The sequence below is a fragment of the Carassius gibelio genome, chromosome B23 (assembly GCF_023724105.1).
Source record: "Carassius gibelio isolate Cgi1373 ecotype wild population from Czech Republic chromosome B23, carGib1.2-hapl.c, whole genome shotgun sequence".
Taxonomy (NCBI): Eukaryota; Metazoa; Chordata; class Actinopteri; order Cypriniformes; family Cyprinidae; genus Carassius; species Carassius gibelio.
Window position 1 is genome coordinate 29,057,504 of NC_068418.1, and position 23,349 is coordinate 29,080,852.

General features: G+C 38.1%; 1 protein-coding gene across 2 annotated transcripts; it reads left to right on the plus strand.

Moving 5' to 3' along the window:
* The first annotated feature begins 4,732 nt into the window (after window positions 1-4,732).
* On the plus strand, window positions 4,733-23,291 carry LOC128011940 (neural cell adhesion molecule L1-like). Of its 2 annotated transcripts, XM_052594748.1 has the most exons (27): window positions 4,733-5,036; window positions 6,444-6,458; window positions 8,031-8,133; window positions 9,514-9,707; window positions 11,242-11,364; window positions 11,523-11,693; window positions 12,707-12,821; window positions 12,905-13,089; window positions 13,324-13,455; window positions 13,647-13,790; window positions 13,988-14,099; window positions 14,318-14,478; window positions 14,854-15,013; window positions 15,110-15,234; window positions 15,456-15,557; window positions 16,066-16,263; window positions 16,488-16,558; window positions 17,185-17,410; window positions 17,582-17,697; window positions 17,785-18,001; window positions 18,090-18,212; window positions 18,847-19,017; window positions 19,297-19,410; window positions 19,532-19,681; window positions 20,015-20,146; window positions 20,237-20,309; window positions 20,559-23,291. In XM_052594748.1, exons 1-27 carry the CDS (start codon window positions 4,913-4,915, stop codon window positions 20,806-20,808), a joined length of 3,807 nt encoding a protein of 1,268 aa, XP_052450708.1. In that variant the 5' UTR covers window positions 4,733-4,912; the 3' UTR covers window positions 20,809-23,291. The 2 variants fall into 2 exon arrangements, with proteins under 2 accessions (XP_052450708.1, XP_052450709.1); XM_052594749.1 differs by lacking the exon at window positions 6,444-6,458 and having other exon boundaries at window positions 4,734-5,036.
* The last annotated feature ends 58 nt before the right edge of the window (window positions 23,292-23,349 follow it).

Sequence of the window (23,349 nt, forward strand, 5' to 3'; positions counted from 1 at the left end):
GTGTTTCTGTTGCTGTCCGTCGCTCGGCTTTCCAGACAGACAGACCCTCGGGGAGGTCTTGAGGGTGGGGGCCAAGCATGTAGTCATTTATTTCCCTCCTCCATCTCTCTCTCCTCCAGTCTTTGACACGCATCTTCACAGTTGGAGCTGGTAAATATTTAAAGAGGAGGCATGACAGAGGCCAGCCCTTATAAACAAATACTGTACAGATGACTTTCACTGGATAAACAAAACGACACTATGCAGGGTATTGTTTGAAGAAATCATGTGGATTAATGTGGATTAATATTTGCAATTTTTTTTTTCTTCTGATTTTAAATGAGTGCGCTAGAATACAGATTCTCACTAGTTGCTTGGGGGAGCAGAGGAAATAATTCTGCAAGCACATGATGATGTTAGAACAGATAAGAGATATTAGATCTTGAAACAGTGAAGTCTACATGGTTTTCCTGCTGGTTTTTCTTGCAGCCTGAAATTGAGACAACTGAGACACTTCTTTGTAATTCACATGACCACGATTTGTGTTGTTGTTTGTTGAAGGTACAGCGGCCCAGTAAATACCCTACCATTCAACTGTTTGTGTTCTGTAATATTTTATTAGTATTAATGTTAAAAGAAGTCTCTTTCAGCATTATCATTACAGTATATTGACATTTTTTGACATTCAGACATTTTTCAGTGTGCATTAACTGTCCAAATATACTGAGGCCACTAATTATTTTAGAAAATAACTGAAGAATTTAGACAAAAATGATTAGATAAATACATTTATTTTGTTTACATTTGAATTGAAAAATGCCTAAATACACTCTTGATTAAAGAATGAATGGTCAATTATCTAATAGTTCAAAAACATAAATTATATGACTTCATCCTAGAGACATTGGCTTCGACTGCTAGAATTACAGACAATTTATTCATAATAGAACCATCATATCCAACAGTATAACAGTAAAATTAAAGGCCCATTTACAGTATGATGGGATAACCTCAGGATCAAATATGACCAGAATAAGGATACCAGTTATTTAGCTTACAGCTCTCAGCTCCTAAAATACAGTATTCAGCAAGTTGGTCCCCTGAAGTTTATATAACCCTCCAAATATAACCATCTCAAAATATAACTTTCTCACTATCAGAGGACTTAAAACCAACACATAATGAAATAAAAACCAACCTTGTCTTGTTCCAAAGTTATTACATTTAGACGCTTTAAAATGCTTTATATATATATATATATATATATATATATATATATATATATATATATATATATATATATATATAATATATATATATATATATATATAATATATATATATATATATATAATATAATATAATATAATATATATATAATATATATATATATATATATATATAATATATATATATATATATGTGTGTGTGTGTATATATATATATGTGTGTATATATATATATATATATATATATATATATATATATATATATATATATATATATATATATATATATATATATATATATATATATATATATATATAAGCTATGATCAACACAGCCTTAGCTGTGATTACACCAACTTTCTGTGATGATATGATTCACGTTTCCACTGAAATTTAAGCAGTATATGCAATGAGTGAAGTGACATGCTCCATTTCGCAAAGATAATTGGTTGTTTTTCAGTTGCTTCAGGGTGGACATTACGGAGTTTGTTTATCTGGAATGATGCATCAATTCTCTGCGGCGCCGAAAGCATACTATGTTTATTATATGTATATGTTTATTTTTTTATTCTTTTATTTTATTTTTTTGCATGCACATCTATGCTACAGAGTAAATAATTGCCTTTGTTTCTGTTCCGCTGCAGGGCAACAGCGGCGTTTAGTCTATGACCTTCAGTAATGAGGCAGATGACAGGATTAGATACTATCACCAACAGCTGCACAGCGGCTCTGAGAGACCCTGACCATTGTCAATCTCCCTCACATCAGCAATAGAGGCCATGTAAGCCGTGATGGACAAGGTTCTTATCAGCATCTTGGGGTTCCAGTAGTGCCTAGAGCTCATTTCATGGATATGTGACACTCCACTTCGATTCCACACCCCCCTTTCTTCCTCTGTTCCCTGCAAGCCAGTCATGCTTGACTTGGTTAACTAGTTAGCGGCTGCTGTTTGATCATATGTTACTGTGCACGGTTTGATTGGCGGCTGGCTCCCTCCAGAGCGGCCGTGTGACAGGGCTTATCGGACTATGCTCAGCACCTCTCAGTGCCAATGAAATCTCGATTCATCCCTCATTTGATGGCATTTGTTAAAGGCCGACGGAGGCTGACCTGGCATCTAATTGGCTGTTGACAATTCCCCTCCCCCTCTGATCAGTTCATCCTAATATTAATGAGTCTGGAGGATGAAAAGAGAGGAAAGGTGACTGATTGATTGGGCAGCTGTGTGATTTAATGGAGGAAGGGATTACTGTCTCTGCTGTCATCTCCTCTCACCCCTTCTGCTCTTCCTCCTTTTCTTCTCTCCTCTAATTCTTGCCTTCGCGATGAGATGCTCAGGCACAGCTCCGATTCGAGGTGACTGTGCTTAATGAGCCACGTAATCCAGGATTGAGGTGCTACACCAACATTAGGTGTATGATCTTCCATATGTGACCTGTAAGTATCATTATGTGGGCTCGAATGCTGACTCAAACGTTCCAGTAGCTATAAAAAATTTCATTAAATATCGCTTCTCCTCCTCCAGGTTTTTTTTTTTTTTTTTTTTTTTCCTCTTGGTTGAAAAGACCAGCATTTTATATCTGGGATGCTGATGTGTTGGTGTCAGGCTTTTTGAATAGTTTATCCAGCAAGATTTTCTTGGGCCACAAAGGAATTTATCAGCAGCAAGACCAAAATAAGGGGTGCATGATTTTGCCAGTTCTGGTTGATTTAAAAGATATACTGTATGAGCCCATATGCGACCCAGAATATATTTTGTATTTTTCTTAGTATATATAGTATATAGTATATATTTTATGTTTTATGCATATGGTCTTCCACTAGAGGCAGCAGAGGTGGCAGGGGAGAGGGTGGAGACCTGTTGTCTGGGGCCTCAGGGGACTGTGATCCAACCCTGTGATGCTTGTCCACCAGCTACACCAGACCACCTCAGACCTACATAAAACAGCTTGGAAATTCATGCTAGTCCGAGTCAGTCTCTTCAGCAGGGTTATCTTTGTGTGTGTGTTCAAGGGTGTGGGAGAGTGAAAGATTATGCTTTCCTCCTGCTTGAACCTTTCCTTCCGCTCCAAGGTCACTCAGCTCCAGGGTTTGGCACCAGGAGGGTACAGCGGTGCCCAGCTAAAGATACGCATAGCTGCAAGTTGCTGTCAGACACGCTGCACCCAAGACAACAAAAAATATCCACCTCTTGCTCCTTATTTCATTTCATCCTCATTCTCTGTCTGAAGTTTTTTATCACATATCTTCGGTGAGCTCCTTTTTGTACAGTAGTGTGATCTAGGCTTGTGAATGAAAAAAAGACGGTTGTTTGATCAAGTGATAGTGCTGATAAATGGAGCCATTTGGCAGGCCCAAATACAGATGGAGAACATCTCCTGCACAGTATCTCATAAGCCTGTGGGGTAGGCGATAGAGTAAAGATGCTCAAGACATCAAAGACCAAGACATTTTTTTTTATACTCATCTTCCACCGGCCTTCATTCATCATTTTGTATTAATGACCCTGACCATTAATGTCTGCTGAGGAAATGCACTGAGTTAATTGCTATGAGATGACTCTGGATCTGTGATTGCGATAAGAACCATTTGCCATGTGCTTGCACTTATGGCCACTTTATCTATAAAATTACATCTGATATTTATAACATTTGAGTGTATTCTATCTTGTTCCTTACGGAGTCTTTTAGGAATAATAAGGATAGGCACTTTGAATAGTGAAGGATCTTGATACGAAGATTTAGTTGATGCATAATATTTTGATGTTATGACTGATAACTAACCTTTAAAAATACACTTTTTATAAAGTATATAGAAAAAAGTATTTATTATTATGGTATTATTAGTCGTAGTAGTAGTGGTACAAACAAAAAAATAAATGATCATTTGAATATCATTATTGTAGTATTAATGCTGCTTTTATAATATATTATAATGCATAGGATCATATTAATGTAAGAAACAATATTAAATACTGATTTGATAGCATTATTGTTATTCTAAATATAATATTAGTATAAATAATGCCATCTTAACCAACAAGTACCATGGTAGTACCATGGATGCAGAATTTGTTTTTGAAGTACTGCGGATTAAAGTGTACTGTCAATTTATTCAATTCAATTAATTTGAAAACATTAATTTGATCATTATTGTGCACCATGGTATTCCCTTCTGATACCATCACTCTATCATGGGACCACCACATTATATTTTGTAATAAATTTGTCAATTTATATTTATGCATCCAAATCAACTTACATTGCATTAAGTTCAGTACATTTTTATCAATTAATGCATTCCTAGAGAATCGAATCCGTGGCCTTGGTGTTGCTATTGCCATGCTCTGTGGTTTGCTCTTTTTGTTATGCTCACAACATATGCACCTCTGGTTTTTCCTGTGCCCCCAACTCCACCCGCCTCTTCCTCGACCTCTCACTCTGTCCTTTGTCTCTTGTCTTTCTGGCTCCCTCTGTCGTGGGCCATGTGGAGGTCTGAATGGTTTTTCTCCGCACACGTGGGTCTCTCCCTCCTGCCCCTCCCTCCCTCACTCTCCATCTCTCCTCTCTTGCAGTGAGAGTGCATCAGGAGGGTGTGGACCTGAGAGAAACATACAGGAAGAAGAAACAGTGAAGATTGCTCTTCTCCGACTGGGATAATCACAGATTTTCCTGCCCGTTGTGTTTGTGCCTGTCAGCAGGTGCAATGCCTGCCACGTCACAACAGCAGGTGGGCAGCAGGGGGCGATGCGCTGCTCTCCTGCTCCCTCTTCTCCTGCTGTCCATGGCTCCCAGGCCTGGGAATGCCACCATCAACATCCCATCCAAATGTGAGTACAGGATTTTTCATTGCATTCAGTATGCATGTGCATGGCATGTGCATTTCTTATTTTTTTAAATGTGTATTGATTTTTGCAGTATTATAATGTTTGTTATGGTATATTGTTATGGTTAAAGAGTTAAAAAGTGCAGAATGAGCTGTTTTAACTGAGTTTAATTGCTAAATTGATTATACTATTGATTTGAGTGCTTACTCCAGGCCTGATTAGAAAGGACATTCAAGCATGCAGTGATTGAAACGCACCTGAGCAGGAACTGTAAAAACAGCAGCTGCTACACGCTTTCTAAAGCTATAAACAGCAGTGGGTTTGTTGCTATTATTGTACATCTGCAATTTAAGATTGCAGCTATGTATCAGAGCATCTCTCTTTCCTGCAATTCGAAACACACACACACACAAAGAAGAGGAGAAAAACTAGATGATGAAAACCGCAGACAGAAATGCACCAAAATGAGATGTCAGTGAAGAGTTACACCTATATTAAAGGTCACACTTTCTCTTGACTTTCAATTAGTGACCTTTATATGGGAATTGTGGACATGGATGTGGCCAATGAGATCGATAACACACCCACATTAAAATGCTCAGCCAGAAAACACAGCCTGACCGGGTCCGTCCCATATGCTCTCTGCTAATTCTCTGATCCTGTCTCATGACATTCAGCATATTTGTTTTCTTATTAAGTTGTTGGGACTGCAGGACCAAGCAAAAGTGTTGCAAAAGGATGGTTGAATTCAAGGAAGGAAAAAGCTAGATAGGGAGTTTATTTTAGCTCTGCTTTGCCAGCATCTTGTTATCTCTAGTGTTCCTCTCATTGGCCAGCTGATCTATAGTCCAGGTGTCTGAGCTGGCATCGTGCGTTTTCTTTGTTTCGCCTCCAAACAGTATAATCATACCATCACAAACATTTGTTTCATTAAGAAAAGGCTTAATACAATCAATGTGTGTGGAGGTCAGGTTTTGCCTTATAAACATTTAATAATATCATAATAAAAATCTGAAAATGCTAAATGGTCTCTGTAAGAGGTAGGGTATATCAAATATAAATATTTTAAAAATATACAAAAAGAAAACAATTGAAGTCAATGGAAAGTTCAAGAACAAAAGGTCCACATTTCTAGAAATTTCAATGCACATCCAGTTAAACTTCTAATCCTCTTTTGAAGAAAAAAAAAGGTTCAGAAATGGGACAATTAGTGTCTTAATTAAAATCTAAAAATGCCAAAGAGTTAGATGAAGGGTGTTGTAATTAGCTTAATTTAGGAATAATAAATGTTTAGGTGCAATTCAAGTGTATGTGTGTCCATGCTTCTAAGTGTTCATGTACATGTTGTTGGTGTGCATTACTGCAATCTAAAACTATTTATTTTTTTCCCCCTGCTGACTCACTGGACAGACAAAATAAGAGATTGTGAGTATTTCTGGCATGTATAATGTTTTTGCTTATACTAACTCTACTCCACTAAAATTTCCGGGACTCATTCCAATAACGGAAGACAGCCTGCAGCAACAGCCAAAACTGATCAGCTCAGAAATTTGTTTGGTATATTCAGAAGTGTGGGAATAATCGTGCAGAATTCGAGGGTGCATTAAGGCATGAAACTTTTAAAATGAATGATTGTTTTCAGTAAAGGCACGAGAGATGGACATGCCTCCCAGTTATAATGGTTAATGCTCCATACGCTGGTCCATTACCAGAGATTTCATGAATTTTTAAACAATGTCCGTTTTTAATTTGTTTTATTTTCTCCTCCTTGTCATTAAACTGATAAATAAATATGCTTTATATAGATAGATATGATTTGTATGGGTGGATGGATTGATGGACAGATAGATATGATTTGTACAGATGATGAATGGATGGATTGATGGATGGATGGATATATAGATAGATAGACAGACAAACAGACAGATTTGTACAGATGATTAAATGGGTGGATGGATGGATGAGGGATATATGACTAGATAGATAGATAGATAGATAGATAGATAGATAGATAGATGGATAGATAGATGGATGGATGGATGGATGGATGGACGACTGGACAGATATATATGATTTGTATGGATGGATGGATGGATGAATGGACAGATAGATATGAATTGTACAGATGATGGATGGATGGATTGATGGATGGATGGATATATAGATAGATAGACAGACAGACAAACAGACAGATTTGTACAGATGATTAGATGGGTGGATGGATGACGGATATATGGCTAGATAGATATAGATAGATAGATCGATATCCATATAAAAGTCTGAAATCTGAACTGCATAGTGAGGATGACTCTCCCCTTTCCCAGACATCAGTGTTGTTATTTGTCTAGTATATAAGCACTTGTTTATAGCCTCGATGACTCTGTCCGTAGATTACATCACTAATGCTTTATGCTCTCGCTCTCTGCCTCTCTTATTCATTCTTCTAGTCTCAGTTTCTTCCTGCTCTCGATGCTTTCACAGGCCACTCATCCGTAACACAACCGACACTTAGAGAACATCTGAGGCTCACCTAATCTCCATGTATTACCTCTGCATGCTTTACACTGCGCTCTTCATTTCCCTCTTCTCACTTGGGAGTTTCTAATGACATGCATGATATTCCATTTCCCGCATATGCCGATTGGATCTAATTGAGTGTGTGCTTTGGTGAGAAGCAGGGGCACTTTCTTCAGAACAGAACTGAGGTTTAGTGGGGAACTTCACTGAAGTCAGTGGCGCAGCGGATCATTAAGCTGTTTTGAATATTGGTGTCATGTGATTACAGCAGGTCAGCGGAACGACTGTTTAACTACTGTGACTAATAAGCCTTTCCTTTCCATATCTGAAGTGACTAACAAATGAGCTGAAGTTATTATAGCTCTGTGAAAATAGAAGTCTATTTCTATTTTTAGGGTGTTGCTTTGCTAACTTCACAGCTCGCAGAAATGTCTCTGTATTCATTGAATGTTGCTGTGTGATTGTGTACTCTCTCCACAGTGAAAAGCCCCCCAGTGATTACCGCTCAGCCGGTGTCTGTAACCACCTTTTCATCAGATGACATCACACTCACCTGTGAGGCAACTGGGAATCCCCCGCCCACGTTAGTATCCATAGCAACAGTTACATAATTTGGTAATCTATACAGTATATACTGCTTTATATGTTGCTTTGTATTTTGCATTGTATTCTTTCATAAATAATTGTATACACTGTTGCAATACACTATTATTCTAACCGTTTCCTAGATACACATTTAAACTTGTCGTGCATTATGATACTATATTATGTCTTTTAAAGATGCGGTTTTGTCTGTTAGCTGTCTGATAACGTCTGTTAGCTTTGAGGCCCATATGCTATTTAAGACTAGGAGTGACACTTAAAAATAAAATGAAGAAATCAATATTCCGAGTATTAAATCAAAAATAAAAATGTAAATGAAAATAATTCAAGAATAAATAGGCATTTTTAATTCTCTTTTAACATGATTTAAATATGTCTGTTGATTTGTAAATGTATCTTTTTTCTATTTGATCCCAAAGAGACCAGAATATTTTCATAACTACAATCAAGCTATTCCATTGGCTATATATATTTGCATATTATAATATATTGTAAACGTGATTACGTTTATTAAAGAAATGCACACCAAAGCTGCATGCATTTGATCAAAATGCAGCAAAAACTTTAATATGGTGAAGTGTCACATGACATTTACTTACACCAAATGATGAACAGTTTTTAGATATATTTTGTTATTAATTTAAAAAAAATATTTATTGCTATAGCAATTTAATTTAAAGGGTTAGTTCACCTAAATGAAAATTATGTAATTAATAACTCAGCCTCATGTCGCTCCAAACCCGTGAGACCAACGTTCATCTTCGGAACACAGTTAGATTTAGTCCGAGAGCTCTCAGTCCCTCCATTTAAACTGTGTGTACGGTCTACTGTCCATGTCCAGAAAGGTTAGAAAAACATCATCAAAGTAGTCCATGTGACATCAGAGGGTCAGTTAGAATTTTTTGAAGCATTGAAAATAAATTTTGGTCCAAAAATAGCAAAAACTACGACTTTGTTCAGCATTGTCTTCTCTTCCGTGTCTGTTGTAAGACAGTTCAAAACAAAGCAGTGTACTGATATCCGGTTTACGAAAGAATCACTCTATAAAACCGGATCTTTTTGAACCAGTTCACCAAATCGAACTGAATCGTTTGAAATGGTTCACGTCTCCAATATGCATTAATCCACAAATGACTTAAACTGTTAACTTTAACGTGACTGACACTCCCTCTAAGTTCAAACAAACCAATATTCCGGAGTAATTCATTTACTCAAACAGTACACTGACTGAACCGCTGTCAAGAGAATGAGTCAATCTTTTGTTCGTTATCTGGCTCGGCTCGGTGTTCATCTTCAGTTCTCTCTTCACAGCAGTTCACAGCAGACATGTTAAAAACGTTCTCTTCTGCTTCATTGCTAGGTTCCGCTGGGTGAAAGATGGTGTGGAGTTTGACCCCTCTAAAGACCCTGAACTCTCCGTGTCCAGAGATTCTGGGACCTTCTCGTCGACAGCCAAAGATGGACCAATTCACCAATATCAGGGCAGATACAATTGTTACGCATCTAATGATCTCGGCACGGCGGTGTCTAACGAGGCTCGCATTGTCACAGAGAGTAAGTCGCTCTCATCACTGCAACATCATAAAGCGACACACATGATTGCCTGTTTGATATCCTGACATTACCACATGCAGTGAGTTTTCTGTAGAGAGAATCTGGCACGCAGCAGATAACAGCCCAAAATCAAGCCCCCTGCCCCCTGTTGTGTCATATGCACAAAATGACATTTAGAGGAAAATTACAGTTCATTGTGTGTGCCAGTCACACTAGCAGTTCGAAGAATTCCAGAACAAATAAAAATCCCCAATTGCTTCCCAATTAGCTATCAAACAACACTTTGTGGGTGAAAACAACATCAAAACAATTGTTTTGACTAGCTATCTAGCAATCTACCTGTCTCTTTTCCGCTATCCCGACCTCTCAGCCAGTTTCCCTGACAACGGTTACCTCAGAAACCAGTGTGAGTCGTGTAAGTGTGTCAGCGGGGACGACCACTCGTGGGATTAATATGTGCAGGAAGAGAGAGTACTCAGCATGAGCGGGGCTAACTATAGCCCACATATTATGAACTCCACTTGCAGCTGGGGCTGGCCACATTAATATGTGCATCATCACACACCTATTTCATATCATGACAAGCCAAGGCATCTTCTGAATAATTCTGGACTAGTTATGTAGTTTTTAATTGCATTCTGGCGTTCATTTGGTTTGCCTGCTGTGCTGTGGATAATTACTTGCTAACCCAATTAACACACGCCGGTTTCTCACAAGATAAAATGTATCTGAAATTTTAAAACTTCTTCATTCACAACTGAGATTGAAAGTTTAAGGTCCACAAAGTTTTTTTTTTTTTTTTTTAAGAATTTTTGTTAATTTTGTCAGGTTACATAAAATTAAACAAAAGAGAAAATAAAAACATTTTAATGTTACAAAAGTTTTCTTTTTTTAATCAGTGCTGCAGTGTTATTTTACTTTTATTTTATTTTAGTTTTAATTCATATGTTTTTTTAGTCATTTTATTGTGTTTTTGTAATTGTATTCGTTTTCTTCAATTGTGTGTGTGTGTATATATATATATTTAAATATATCTAGCTAAAATAAAATAAGTTTTTTATATTTATTATAAGGTCAAGTTTTATTAAATTTTTAATTTTTAATTTTAGTTAAAGTTCATTTTGTTTCATCTAATGCAAGATTTTATGATTTGAGTTTTAGTGAACTACAATAACCCTGTGATGCTGATCTTTGGAACTTTTTAGTCATAAAATAATCCTGAAAAACTACATTGTATAAGGATTTCCACAAAAATATTAAGCAGATCTCAATATTGTTAATAACATTAAATGTTTCTTGAACACCAAATCAGCATATTCAAATGAATTCCAAAGTATCATGAGACACCGGAGTAATGGAAGATGAAAATTCAGCTTTGTCATAATAGGAATAAAATACATTTGAAAAGATATTACAATAGAAATTAGTTCTTTTAACTACTGTATCTCTCATCAAATAAATGCAGCCTAGGTGAGCATTAAAAAAAACTTTTGAACTGTAGTGCAATTTTGATTATTTCTTTGTTCTCTTGCAGACACTCCCACGCTACAGAAGGAGAAGAAGGTGGCGAAGAAGGTGGAGGAAGGAGAGAGTGTGGTGCTTTCATGCAATCCTCCTAACAGCACTGTGGCTCCGGTCATCCACTGGATGGACAAGAGTTAGTCTGTTTTTATCCTGATTTATCCATGTTAAACATGAACCTTATCTCTACAATATCTATATATATATATATATATATATATATATATATATATATATATATATATATATATATATATATATATATGCACCTATGTCTACGTCTTTTTCTCTTAGAGCTGCGGCACATTCAGCAGAACGATCGTGTGATTCAGGGTCGCGATGGAAACTTGTACTTCTCTCATGTGACTGTGGCTGACAGTCGAGACGACTACACCTGCAACACTCAGTTCCCCAGCGCACGCATCATCGTCCTCAAAGAGCCCATTAAACTCACTGTTGTCCCCTGTAAGCATCAAGACAGACGATGCTGACTGTCCTTGGCCAACCTTTACTTGTCTTTAAAAACTTTTAACCTGTACAGAGGAGAAAGAGCAAGACATTGAGTTATATTTAAAATAACACCATGCTTTAAGATGCAATGTGAATGGTGCAAAACACTGACAAACAGAAGACTAGCTAGACTAACAGAACAGATGGAGTGAAAGAAAAGGTCCTGTGTAGGCATGGGCAAAATCTGGGATATTTACAATGAATTTAAAATGATAATGCTGGCGATAAAGATCATTTTTGCATTTTGAATTGAAGGATATGCTTCATATCATAAAGAGTGTGATTTATTTCCCAATCCATCTGTTTTAGCAGCCATAAAAGCAAAAAGTTACTTAGTTACTATTGTTTCATTCAGTGATTAATTTGCATTTGTATCTATCTGTCTGTCTGTCTATCGTTCCATCTGTCCTTCCGTCTGTCCATCTGGCCATTCATCATTATCCATCTGTCTGTTGATTATTTTGTTCTTTCATTCATTTTATATTTTATCCTGTCCATCCATCCATCCATCCATTCATCCATCTATCATCCATATCATCCATGTCCATTCATTCATTGTTTCTTTTATCCTGTAAGTTTATCCATCTTTTCCCTTTTTCAATCCGTCCATTAATCATGATTCATCCACCCATCTATCTATTGTTTCTTTTGTTGTTTTTCTGTCCTTCCATCCATCCTGGCCCAGCTTGGTTTGTCCATCCATCCATTGTTTCTTTTGTCTGTCTGTCCATCCATCCATCCATCCATCGATCCATCTTTTCTTGTTCTATCTATCCGTCTGTCCATCCATTTTTCATTCTTTTGTTTTCCATTCTGTCAAATGTCATCAAAAGGCTGAAAAATGTTGAGATATTAATCTGTTTTGCCCAGTCTTAGTCCTGCGTGAACACCCACTGACTGTAGCTGTAATTGTTTACCATGCCCTCTCTCCTTGTTTCCCTCAATAATTCCCCCATATGTATCTATAGCTAACTCAGTGGTGCGTAACAGAAGGCCACAAATGATGCGACCCACTGGCTCCCGTAGCTCCTACCTGGTGCTCAGCGGCCAAAACCTGGAGCTGGAGTGCATTGTTATGGGCCTGTAAGTCAAACCTGCTCTGACTGTGTGTCTTTTACTTCCTTAAAAAGTGTCCAGTGTTTACATCCTTTCTTCTTACTCACTAGCCCTTCTCCCAAGATCCAGTGGATCAGGAAAGATGGAGTCCTGTCTGAGTCCCGCACATCCAAAGATAGTTATGATCGAGTTCTGCGCTTTAAGAATATCTTGGAGTCTGACAGCGGCGAGTACCAGTGTACCGCCTCAAATCCGCAAGGCATAATCACTCACACCTACAGCATCACTGTAGAAGGTAATGTATACTTCACACTGCCAGATCACATCCTCTCCAGATTTAGATTTAGATGTGGGATGTGAACTTGCGAACATCTATGGGGAGGATGACTTTAAAAAACAGTGTGAACTTATCAGTGTATCATTGCTTTGTTAAAGCTTATTGACTACTTCGCTTCCCTTTCAGAAGTTTGTATAGTACGGTTGGCTGAAATTTTTCATGAGTAGTTGTTTGTGTTTTGTTGTGGTCTAGCTGCCCCATATTGGACTAAAGAACCAAAGAGCCAGCTATATTCCCCAGGAGAGACTGTCAAACTGGAATGCAAGGCTGATGGCATTCCCAGCCCTGAGGTCACCTGGAGCATCAATGGCGATCTTCTTACTGGTAATTGATTCAGTCAAGACACCTTTCATTTAGTAATGCAGGGTTTCCCAAACTGGGGTTTGTGAGGAAACTGCAAGGGGTTTATAATTTGATGAAAAACGTATTGAACACAAAAGAAGATGTTTAGAAAATGTAAGATGTGTAACCAAACATGGCCATGTATTGACATACTGAGATGTCTTTTTGCGTAGATATTGACCCAGAGCCCAGACGCAGCTTGAAACATGGCGTTCTCACTCTGAACAATGTGGAACTCAGTGACACTGCGGTGTATCAGTGCGAAGCAGTCAATAAGCACGGCTCTATACTCATCAATGCCTACGTCTATGTTATAGGTAAGGGAATTTTCCTAAACGGCTCTTAAAAAGCTCTTTTTGTGATTGTGCTGGCTAATGTATGGTTAAACTATCCTAGCAACTGCATAGCAACATGCTTACAACACTTTAGCAACTGTCATAGCGATTTTCTTTTGAGAACAGTAGAAACAAAATACATTTTCTAGTTTCTAATGTTTTATATTTGGTTTTCCTAGAACTGCCCCCCCAGATTCTGACAGAAGATGTGCTGATGTACTCCGTGGCAGAGGGACAGATGATTGAGCTGGCGTGTGAGACCTTTGGCTCTCCTCGGCCTAATGTCACATGGTGAGACAGACTCGATCCTGTGGGGTGTCCCTTCCTCACATGCCAGGACTGCTCCAGCCAGCTGTCCTGATTATTGTTGGGGGGAAGCTGCTTTGTGGGGAGTCCATTAGGGGAAAAGGGGAAAATCACACAGTCGACATTAAATAAAAATATATTGGTGTTCTTGAAATTTTGCGTCCATTTAAAAAGGCTAAAATGAATATTTTTTGTGTTCACAGGGAGGGAGAGACATTGGGTGCTCTTGCATCTAACCCAAGGATGAGACAGTTACTCGATGGCTCTCTGCAGATCAGTAACGCCTCCCTCGATGACAGCGGCCAGTACACCTGCACTGTCAGCAACGGCAAAATCACCATCACCGCTGAGCTGGACGTACTCAGTGAGTCCCACTTGCTTGATTATACATGCCTTCGTGCATTCTTGATTTCATTTCAGGCTTTAAGAATCATTGCTTTTGTTGATTAATATTATTAAAAATATTCTAAAAAATTTATGCTATGTGCATAGATTTTTTTATTTATTATAACAAGAATAATTGGTAAAAAAAATGTAACATTCATTTAGAATATATATTCTAAAAGTCTCCTATTATCTTACATAATTTAGGTTCTTGTGGATATATATATATATATATATATATATATATATATATATATATATATATATATATATATATATATATATATATATATACACATTTTTTTAATTGAAACAAGGATGAAATTAAGGGTTTAATTATTTTATTTTTTTACAGATAAGACAGTCATTGTGAAACCTCCACTGGACCTGCGAATCCAGCGGGGGAAGCCCGCTACCCTCGCCTGCGAGTACCAGGTGGACTCCAGGCAGGACGCCCCTCAAGTCCAATGGAGGAAAAACGGACAGAAGCTCACAGAGTCGTCTGATTCAGACAAGTATGATATCTTTGTTTCCCTCAGAATACTTCAGAAAAGCTTAGTTTTAGCTGTATAACATGATCACATGAACATTATTATCCATAAATGTCTTAGGTACATGCTAGACGAATCTACACTCATAATACCTGAGGTCAAGGAAGAGGATGAAGGGATTTACACCTGTGAAGTCATTACCACTCTGGATGTAGCTGAAGCGAGAGGCTCCATCACTATCGTTGGTAAGTAACTTTATAATATAGCCGTTTTTCAACCCTTTTACGTGTCTGGATCTGGATTGCTGTATGTGTATTGCATGTTGTATGATAATGTGACCTACAACAAGGACAATAGGACATGTTTTGCTGTAGGGCATATTAAAGAAATAACCTTTGAAAACCATAGATGCCTTGTTTTTATTAGCATCTCACCCCCGAGCTCTTTGTCAACCCTCATTCACCAGACCGACCAGACCCTCCGACCCAAATACAGATGACTGATCCTAAAGACCGCAATGTCACTCTCAGCTGGACACCAGGAGATGATCATAACAGCCCTGTGCTAGGTACTGTATGTTTTTCCTGTTTAGGCACAAGTTTAAGTGTACACAGCCAGTGTTTTTGATGCATGTAAATCTTTTGTATTACTTATTGATCTTTTCCCCTATATATATCAAATACTGTATAAATGTATGGTTGAACAAATTGTGATATTACAATTCCCCCATTAACCTCCCCACCCCCTCAAAAAAAAAAAAGATGTGAACACTTCAGCCACATTTAATATGTATAAATGCCATTAAGTTCACAAACAAAATATCAAACCAAAATCAAACCACATTTTCTCAGAAATAACTTTTCAGAATTTTCGGAGGCAATTTTGCATAGTTTACAAAAGTGTCCTATTACCGGAATACCCAAACTATTTTAGTTTTTAATGATTTACTTCCATGTTTTAGCTTCTCATCATCTCATGAACACCAGTTTCTTAAAAAGTGTACTTTCTGTAAAATAAATGCAATGTAATTAATTTCCCCCTGTTCTGTGGGTATATTTACGTGTTTATATATCTAGAATATTTGATTGAGTTTGAGGAGACTGAATATGAAAGAAAAGAATGGGAGGAGCTAAGCCGCGTGTCAGGCAACAATCAGCGAACCACCGTTTCCCTGAAGCCCTTCCTTTCCTACCGTTTCCGAGTCATCGCCATCAATGACATCGGCAAGAGTGACCCGAGCATGTACACGGATGTCTTTTCCACACCAGCTGCTCGTAAGTAACACAGCGCGTGTGTGTGCATGTGGGTGTTTAAATAGCCTTAAAACAGAAAAGACTTGTACCACCACATTGTGATGCATTTGTTTTGTCCCTTGAATCATTGTATGACACTTTGGATTTGTGTTTGTGCCTTCTCTCAGCATGTGGCTGATATGAAGTGACAGTTTTATTGCCATGTTAGAACATCTTGGCATTAAATTATGGTTTGTCCTCTACAGCTCCAGACAGTAACCCTGAAGGAGTGCGCAGTGATTCCATCGACCCAGGCACCCTTTTAATCACATGGAAGGTGCGTTGCACAATTCAGCATTTAAAGAGACCAAAATGATTCTGTCTTCATGTATTCATCCTCATTTCGCTCCAAACCTGTATGATTTTTTTTCCCCATATGAACACAAAATATAATAAAAAAAGTCTGCAAAGTTTCAAAAGGAGCCCATATGACTTCCATCATATTTCAAGCAGTGTCGGAATGCATCTAACTAAAAAAGTAGTGATGCTACTAACTATATTTTTGGTAACATTAGTAGTGGTTTAGAAAGTCTCTCTTTCTCTCTGATGTAGTGTTAGTATTGTTAAAGTCTGACTTGTTCTAGTGAATAAGTTCTAAATTGGACCTCTTTCTGTCTCTCTCTCTCATATGTAGTGTTAGAACATTCATTCTCTTGAATTAGATCATTTTAAATGTTACTGTCTCTCATATATAGTGATGGAATGTCTGATTTGTTCTAATGAATCAGTTTATCCTAAACTGTCATATTTCTTTCATATGTAGCGTTAGAAAAGTAATCCCACTCATATTTAGTTCTTGAAACAAGACCCTCTACTATGAAAGGCACAATTGGCAATGTTTTCAAATCCTAATTGTTCACAGAAAATACATTGTGACTCAAAACTCAATCTGTGTTCCTGCAGGAAATGGACAGACGTAGTTTCAACGGCCCAGGTTTTGAATATAAAGTGATGTGGAGGAAAGTTTTGGGCAGTGGACCATCTTGGCACATTAAATCCATCAAGTCTCCACCCTTAATCGTCACCGATGTGGACAACTTCTCTGCCTTTGACATTAAAGTGCAGGCTGTTAATGAGATGGGAGAAGGCCCGGAGCCCAAATCCACCATTGGATACTCTGGAGAGGACTGTGAGTTTGTCATGTTCCATATTTCTGCTGCTCTTGTGAACCCTTTTCCTGACATCTTCCTGTAAGGTTATGCATCTCAATTCACCCCAATTAAACAATGATTTTAGTTTAACATTAATCCTGGTGCAGGTGTTTTAAAAGGCATCAGAATGTGCTTTTTCTTCCTGTCAGACCCTCTTGAGGCCCCTTTGAATGTGGCAGTGGAACCGATCAACAGCACTGCCATTGAAGTGGTGTGGGCGTCCATAAACAGAGAAACTGTGAGAGGTCTTCTGAAGGGTTACAAGGTAATATACTGTGCTGTACGAAGATAAACTGAAAAATGCGATCCATCTAAAATATCTTTGACGGTTTATATATTATCCATCCTATAGATTTATCTAATGTACTACGGCCCGGTAAGCAGACGGGAGCATTTTAGGGAGGGGAAGCCAAGCAACATCTCGTTTGTGGTGACAGACAGTAATGAGGAGAAGAAGATTCTGGGAGATCTGCTGCCCTACTCCCATTATGCACTGTCTGTGAGTGTCATCAACAATAAAGGAGAAGGTCCCCAGTCTGAACCCCTCACTTTCCGCACTCCCGAAGGAGGTAGGAAGGAAACCCTGAGAGACAAATTGTAAAAAATAGATGAAGAAAAGGTAGGGATTCAAATCCTGTCATCCATTTTTTTTTCCAGTACCTGGTCCTCCATCATCTTTACTGCTGGATAGCCCATCAGAGACAGAAATGACACTGCATTGGACTCCGCCCACCCAGCCGAATGGTGTCCTGAAAGGATACATATTACGATATCAACAAGGTGCGTTGACAGACAGCCTGATTCATATTCATCAGGCTTATTTGGAGCAGTGAACGTTAAAGGGATAGTTCACAAAACTTGAAAATTCTGTCATGAATTACTCACCCTCATGTCATTCCAAACTTGTAAGCTCGTCGTTCATCTTCAGAACACAAATTAAGATATTTTTGATGAAATCCGAGAGCTTTCGGACCCTGCATAGACCGCAACATAACCACCACAGTCAAAGCCCAGAAAGATAGTAAGGACATTGTTAAAATAGTCTGTGTGACATCAGTGGTTCAATTGTATTTTACAAAGCTACGCAATTACTATTTGTGTGCAAAGAAAAAAAATAGCAACTTTATTCAACAATTTCTTCTCTTCCGTGTCAGTTTTGGTACTCTCATGAAAGCCCGACAAAAACTGATATGGAAGAAAAGAAATTATTGAATACAATTTTTTTTTCAGGTTTGGAACTAGGTAAGTAATTACAGAAAGAATTTTCATTTTTGGGTGAACTATCCCTTTAAGCACCAGAAAACCATTCAAAATACTATAGCAAGTGCATAGTGCTTGGTGGTTAACATTTATAACACCTATTTTTTTAAAACAACTATTTTTGACATGTCTTTTTCCCCACATTTCTCTGCAGTTGATAAGAAAGACAGTTCCATGCAAATAGAAAATAATTTTGACCACGCCGTGTCTCACGTCAGCTTGAAGCTGGATCCACAGAGCCGTTACCGCTTCTACCTGCGAGGCTACACTGCTGAGGGAGAAGGACTGCCAATCATCAGGGAGGGAGCTACAACACTAGATGGAGGTCTAACATTTTATTCATCTCTACATTATATCTAGACATATGTAGCGGGGTGGGTGGTTACATGATGTTACATGATGTACAAAATGTTTTCATGAGTGTTTCAAACACTATGTCCTAAACAGACGTGATGCGGCACACTTCTAGCTACAGATAATTTGTGTGTCTACACTGAAAATAAGAGGAAATGTGACAATCACAGCCAGTTTGAATTTTATTTGGACAAATTAGTTGGTCTATGTCTCACTTGGTTTGTGTGTGTGTGTGTGTGTGTGTGAACAGTTCCACCCTCCAACATTAGTTTATCGACTGGAGAGACATCAGTCAACCTGACCTGGGTATCGAAAGAAAGACAGAGGAACGTGGGATTCTTTATTCATTACCTGAAAAAGGATGGTACGTGCCGTATGGACAGGACATGATTGAACACCAGCTTGCTTACTTAATAGATAAATAGGAAGTAGCAGAGAGAATAAAAAGTGTTTTGATTTGTATTGTACTGTCTTTTTCTGTCCAGGCAAAGGCACATGGAAGCACTCTGAAAGAGTAAACAGCTCCCAGTCCTTTTACACACTGCAGGGGCTCCAGTCTGGATCTGAGTACCGCCTGAAGATTGACTTCAAAAACAAAACTTTATGGGAGGATGAGGTTCAGACAGAAGGAGCAAGTAATCACAAAACAGCTTTCTTAATGCTTTTTATAATAAATTGCACCAGTGTTCTAATTTACATGCAGACCACAGAAATTGCCGCCCTACTCCCATATATATATATAAACCATAATATATTTTATCAATGATTTTTTAATGAATAGTCATTTAAAAAAACTAAATTTGAAATAGAAATCGTTTGTACAATATAAACGTCTTTGCTATCACTTTTGATCAAGTTCTTGAGAATTTTTGAGGCGAATAAATGACGACAGCATTTGCATATTTTCCCCCTTTATTATCATACAAAGTGTCATGACATTCATACATCATTTTCTTCCTCTACTTCAGAAGTCATGATGGTGCGTAAAGGGTTTGTGACTGAGAGCTGGTTCATTGGACTCATCAGCGCCCTTGTGCTGTTACTGCTGGTACTGCTTATTCTGTGTTTCATAAAACGAAGCAAAGGTGGAAAATACTCAGGTAACAGAAGCACACACATCATTTTAATCTATTGTCACGTGACAGTACTAACAAATGTGCAGATATCCCTGAATTGTATTCTTCTTACAGTCAAAGAAAAAGAAGAAGGCCAGATAGATTCTGAAGCTCGGCCAATGAATAATGAGGGTTTTGGAGAATACAGGTATGGTGAAGTTTGTTAGACAGATTATTGCATAAATTTCCTTTCCCTATTTCTTATGCTCTTCCTTTCTCTCTGAAATGCTCTTCCTAATGATTTGCAGATCACTGGAGAGGTATGCTCTGCAGTTGCGTTGTTCCTTTGCATGCATAAATTTCTCAATAGTTTCTCTTGCATGCATGGAGTGTCATTTTTGACACCTCGCTTGGTGCACATTTGTAGATTTTTATTTATTTATTTTTCTTTCCATAGTGATAACGAGGAGAAGAGGACGGCCAGTCAGCCGTCTCTGTGTGAGGATAGTAAGCTATGTACCGACGACGCTTTAGATGACTATGCCAACAGCATGCAGACCGAGGTCATCATGGACGAGTCGCTGGCCAGTCAGTGCAGCGGAATCCGAGATGTTCCTGATCCCGGGACTCAGGAAAGTTCCCCTCTAAATCCTGCCACATCCATCTCTCACCACGGCTTGCCCAACTCCGCCGCCCTCCTTGACTAGCCGGGTGACACCAAAACCAAACGTGGATGCACATTGGCCCATGACTGACCAAATAATCCAAAACCCACAATTATGAGACCTACACACACAACAGATGCCAAGAAAACCATCCAGATGCACTGCTGGACATAATTGGACCAACACAACACTTACACATTCGAGTGACATATAACAAATAGACTGCCATGCCCGTTGTTTACAAATATTACTGCTCATTTTATGATATGAAATAGGCTACAGCCGTTTACAGTTGTATAAATGTGACAAGAAGAGACTAATCCAGTGACAAATAAAGTAGACGCTTCGCTCCCATGGCGAACGCCAATTCAAATCTTAGACAGATTCACCTGTTAGTCAAAAAAAAAGCGTTGCGGAAGGAGAGTGTGAGGGAGAAGAGAGAAGCTGAGGGCCTTAAAATCATGACTAAGTGCGTTGTGCAAGCATATATACAGCATGAGCTGGTTATACTGGTTGCAAAACTTTATCAGCTTATTGTTTTGTGCGTCTCTAACATTTGTTGATTTTTTTTTATTCTTTGAAGGCTTGCCTGAACCATTTTTTATCCATTTTATTATTAATTTATTTTATTTTTTTACACAAGAATCCATTTGTTGTGTTTTAAAGGTGTTGTAAGCGATGTTAGCCATTGTGGAATATCTCCATTTTAGCCACTGACGTAGACACGCACCCTTAAAAGATTAGCACGGTTATGAAATACGTTTCATTTTGATCAACTCAAACTGATCAATGCCATTACTCCTTCCAGTAAATTTCTTAGAATCTCCTACAGTGTCACATTCAGATCTGCCACTATCTAATCATGGAGATTCTATTCCATAAAATTAGCTTACAGTACCTTTAAGTCATCTGTGTGTTGATATTGTAATATTGTAGAGTATACATATCAATAGAAGATACATATCGACAATGACATCCCCTCAGTTATGATTACAGATTTCTGTAGTGTAAATACATGAGATGCAATTGCTCTACGACGCTAGATCGTATATAGGAAGCTGTACATACAAGCATCTATCAATTTAGCCAAATACAGTATTATAATCTCTTTCATCTCCATCGGTTCCTGTGCCTGCCTTCGACAAAATACTCACCACCATCTCTCATGTTTATTTCTTCTTCTGTATGTGTCTGTGTTCTTAATTCTAGTTTTCTGCATTGTATAAAATTGTACTGATTCTCTCTTGGAGTCCTGTTGGTGTAAAGCCATAAGAATACACACGTAAGGTGTGTGGATTTGAGGTCGTATTGAGTTAGATAGGGCTGTGAGAGAGTACGTCAAACACACAGTTTAGGTTTGGTTACTTCAATGCAATCATGTATTGGCTTGTCTTATTACGCAGAATGTATGCTTTGTTTGGGTGGGAATTGTTCCATACCAGTATACCAAATAGCATTTGTTCCCTTTTTTGCTTTTTGGTTCATTTGATTTGACGTTTGATAAACAAATATAGCAGAATATAGCACTGAGAGAATCTATGGCACATCTGGTATTTCTCTAGAGAGGGGCACAGGGAAAAAAAATTATAAAATCTCTTAATTTCCAGATGAATGTAAATATAGCCCAAAAGATTTGTTTGTTATGATGTTGAAAACTGTCCTGTTGATTATGTTTTAGGTTTTTACATTTGAGTTTTGTAACTTTTTTAACTTTAGAGTAACTTGTTAGTTGTGATTTGAGTGTGGTAGACAAGTAGTGCATAGTATTAAATAACTACGAAAAAAGTCCTTTGATAAATAAATGTCGCAGGTTATGAAAAAAACGAAGAGACCGAAAAAAGCTAACTGAAACATGATTGCGCTTATAGTTTCCCGAGTGCTAAAGAATGGCAGTATTGTGCATATCTGATTAGAATCTATTGCTGCAGAGGCAGTGTGAAAGAAAGGATGCAATCATTTTATTTGCGCCACTGCACACACATGCACACACACACTTCCAGGGAGCAATAGAAACAAGCTGACTCAGATCTTTTGAGACCACTGTCTTGCGGCAGGCTTTTTGCAGTGATTCCCAGCCTTCTGGGATTGTCTGATCAGTGTAAGCCTCCCTCACAAAAGCTGTACAAACACACTCAGGACAAAAGTCTCTTAGAGGTCTATTTTCTTACAGGAGGGGGAAGTGATGCAAATTCTAACTCAATATTCAACTGAACTGCTGCTAGTGTATTTTGTCAGTGTCTTGACTGTGTTTTGAGCTCTGAGGTGAATCGACTCTCGGATATCCACTATACTGCCCTCTGCTACTGCAACTAAAACTGGGAGGGAGGGCAATGTTTAAAGCGTGACTAGCGGACAAACGTTGCCGTTTCTGTTGTTACTTGTCAAATGTACGCATTCAAGCTCATAATGCATCTTAAACTGTAGGCTTAATGCATAAATAAGCTTGACATAATAGTCTCTTATTCCTCTTGTATGTTCTGTTTGTTACTGCATATGATGTGAAAATAAATGAAGGACGAGATGAATGAGGTTGTGGGACTGTATTGGTCACATTCCCCTGTGGTGTCGTGGACTGAAAGGGAA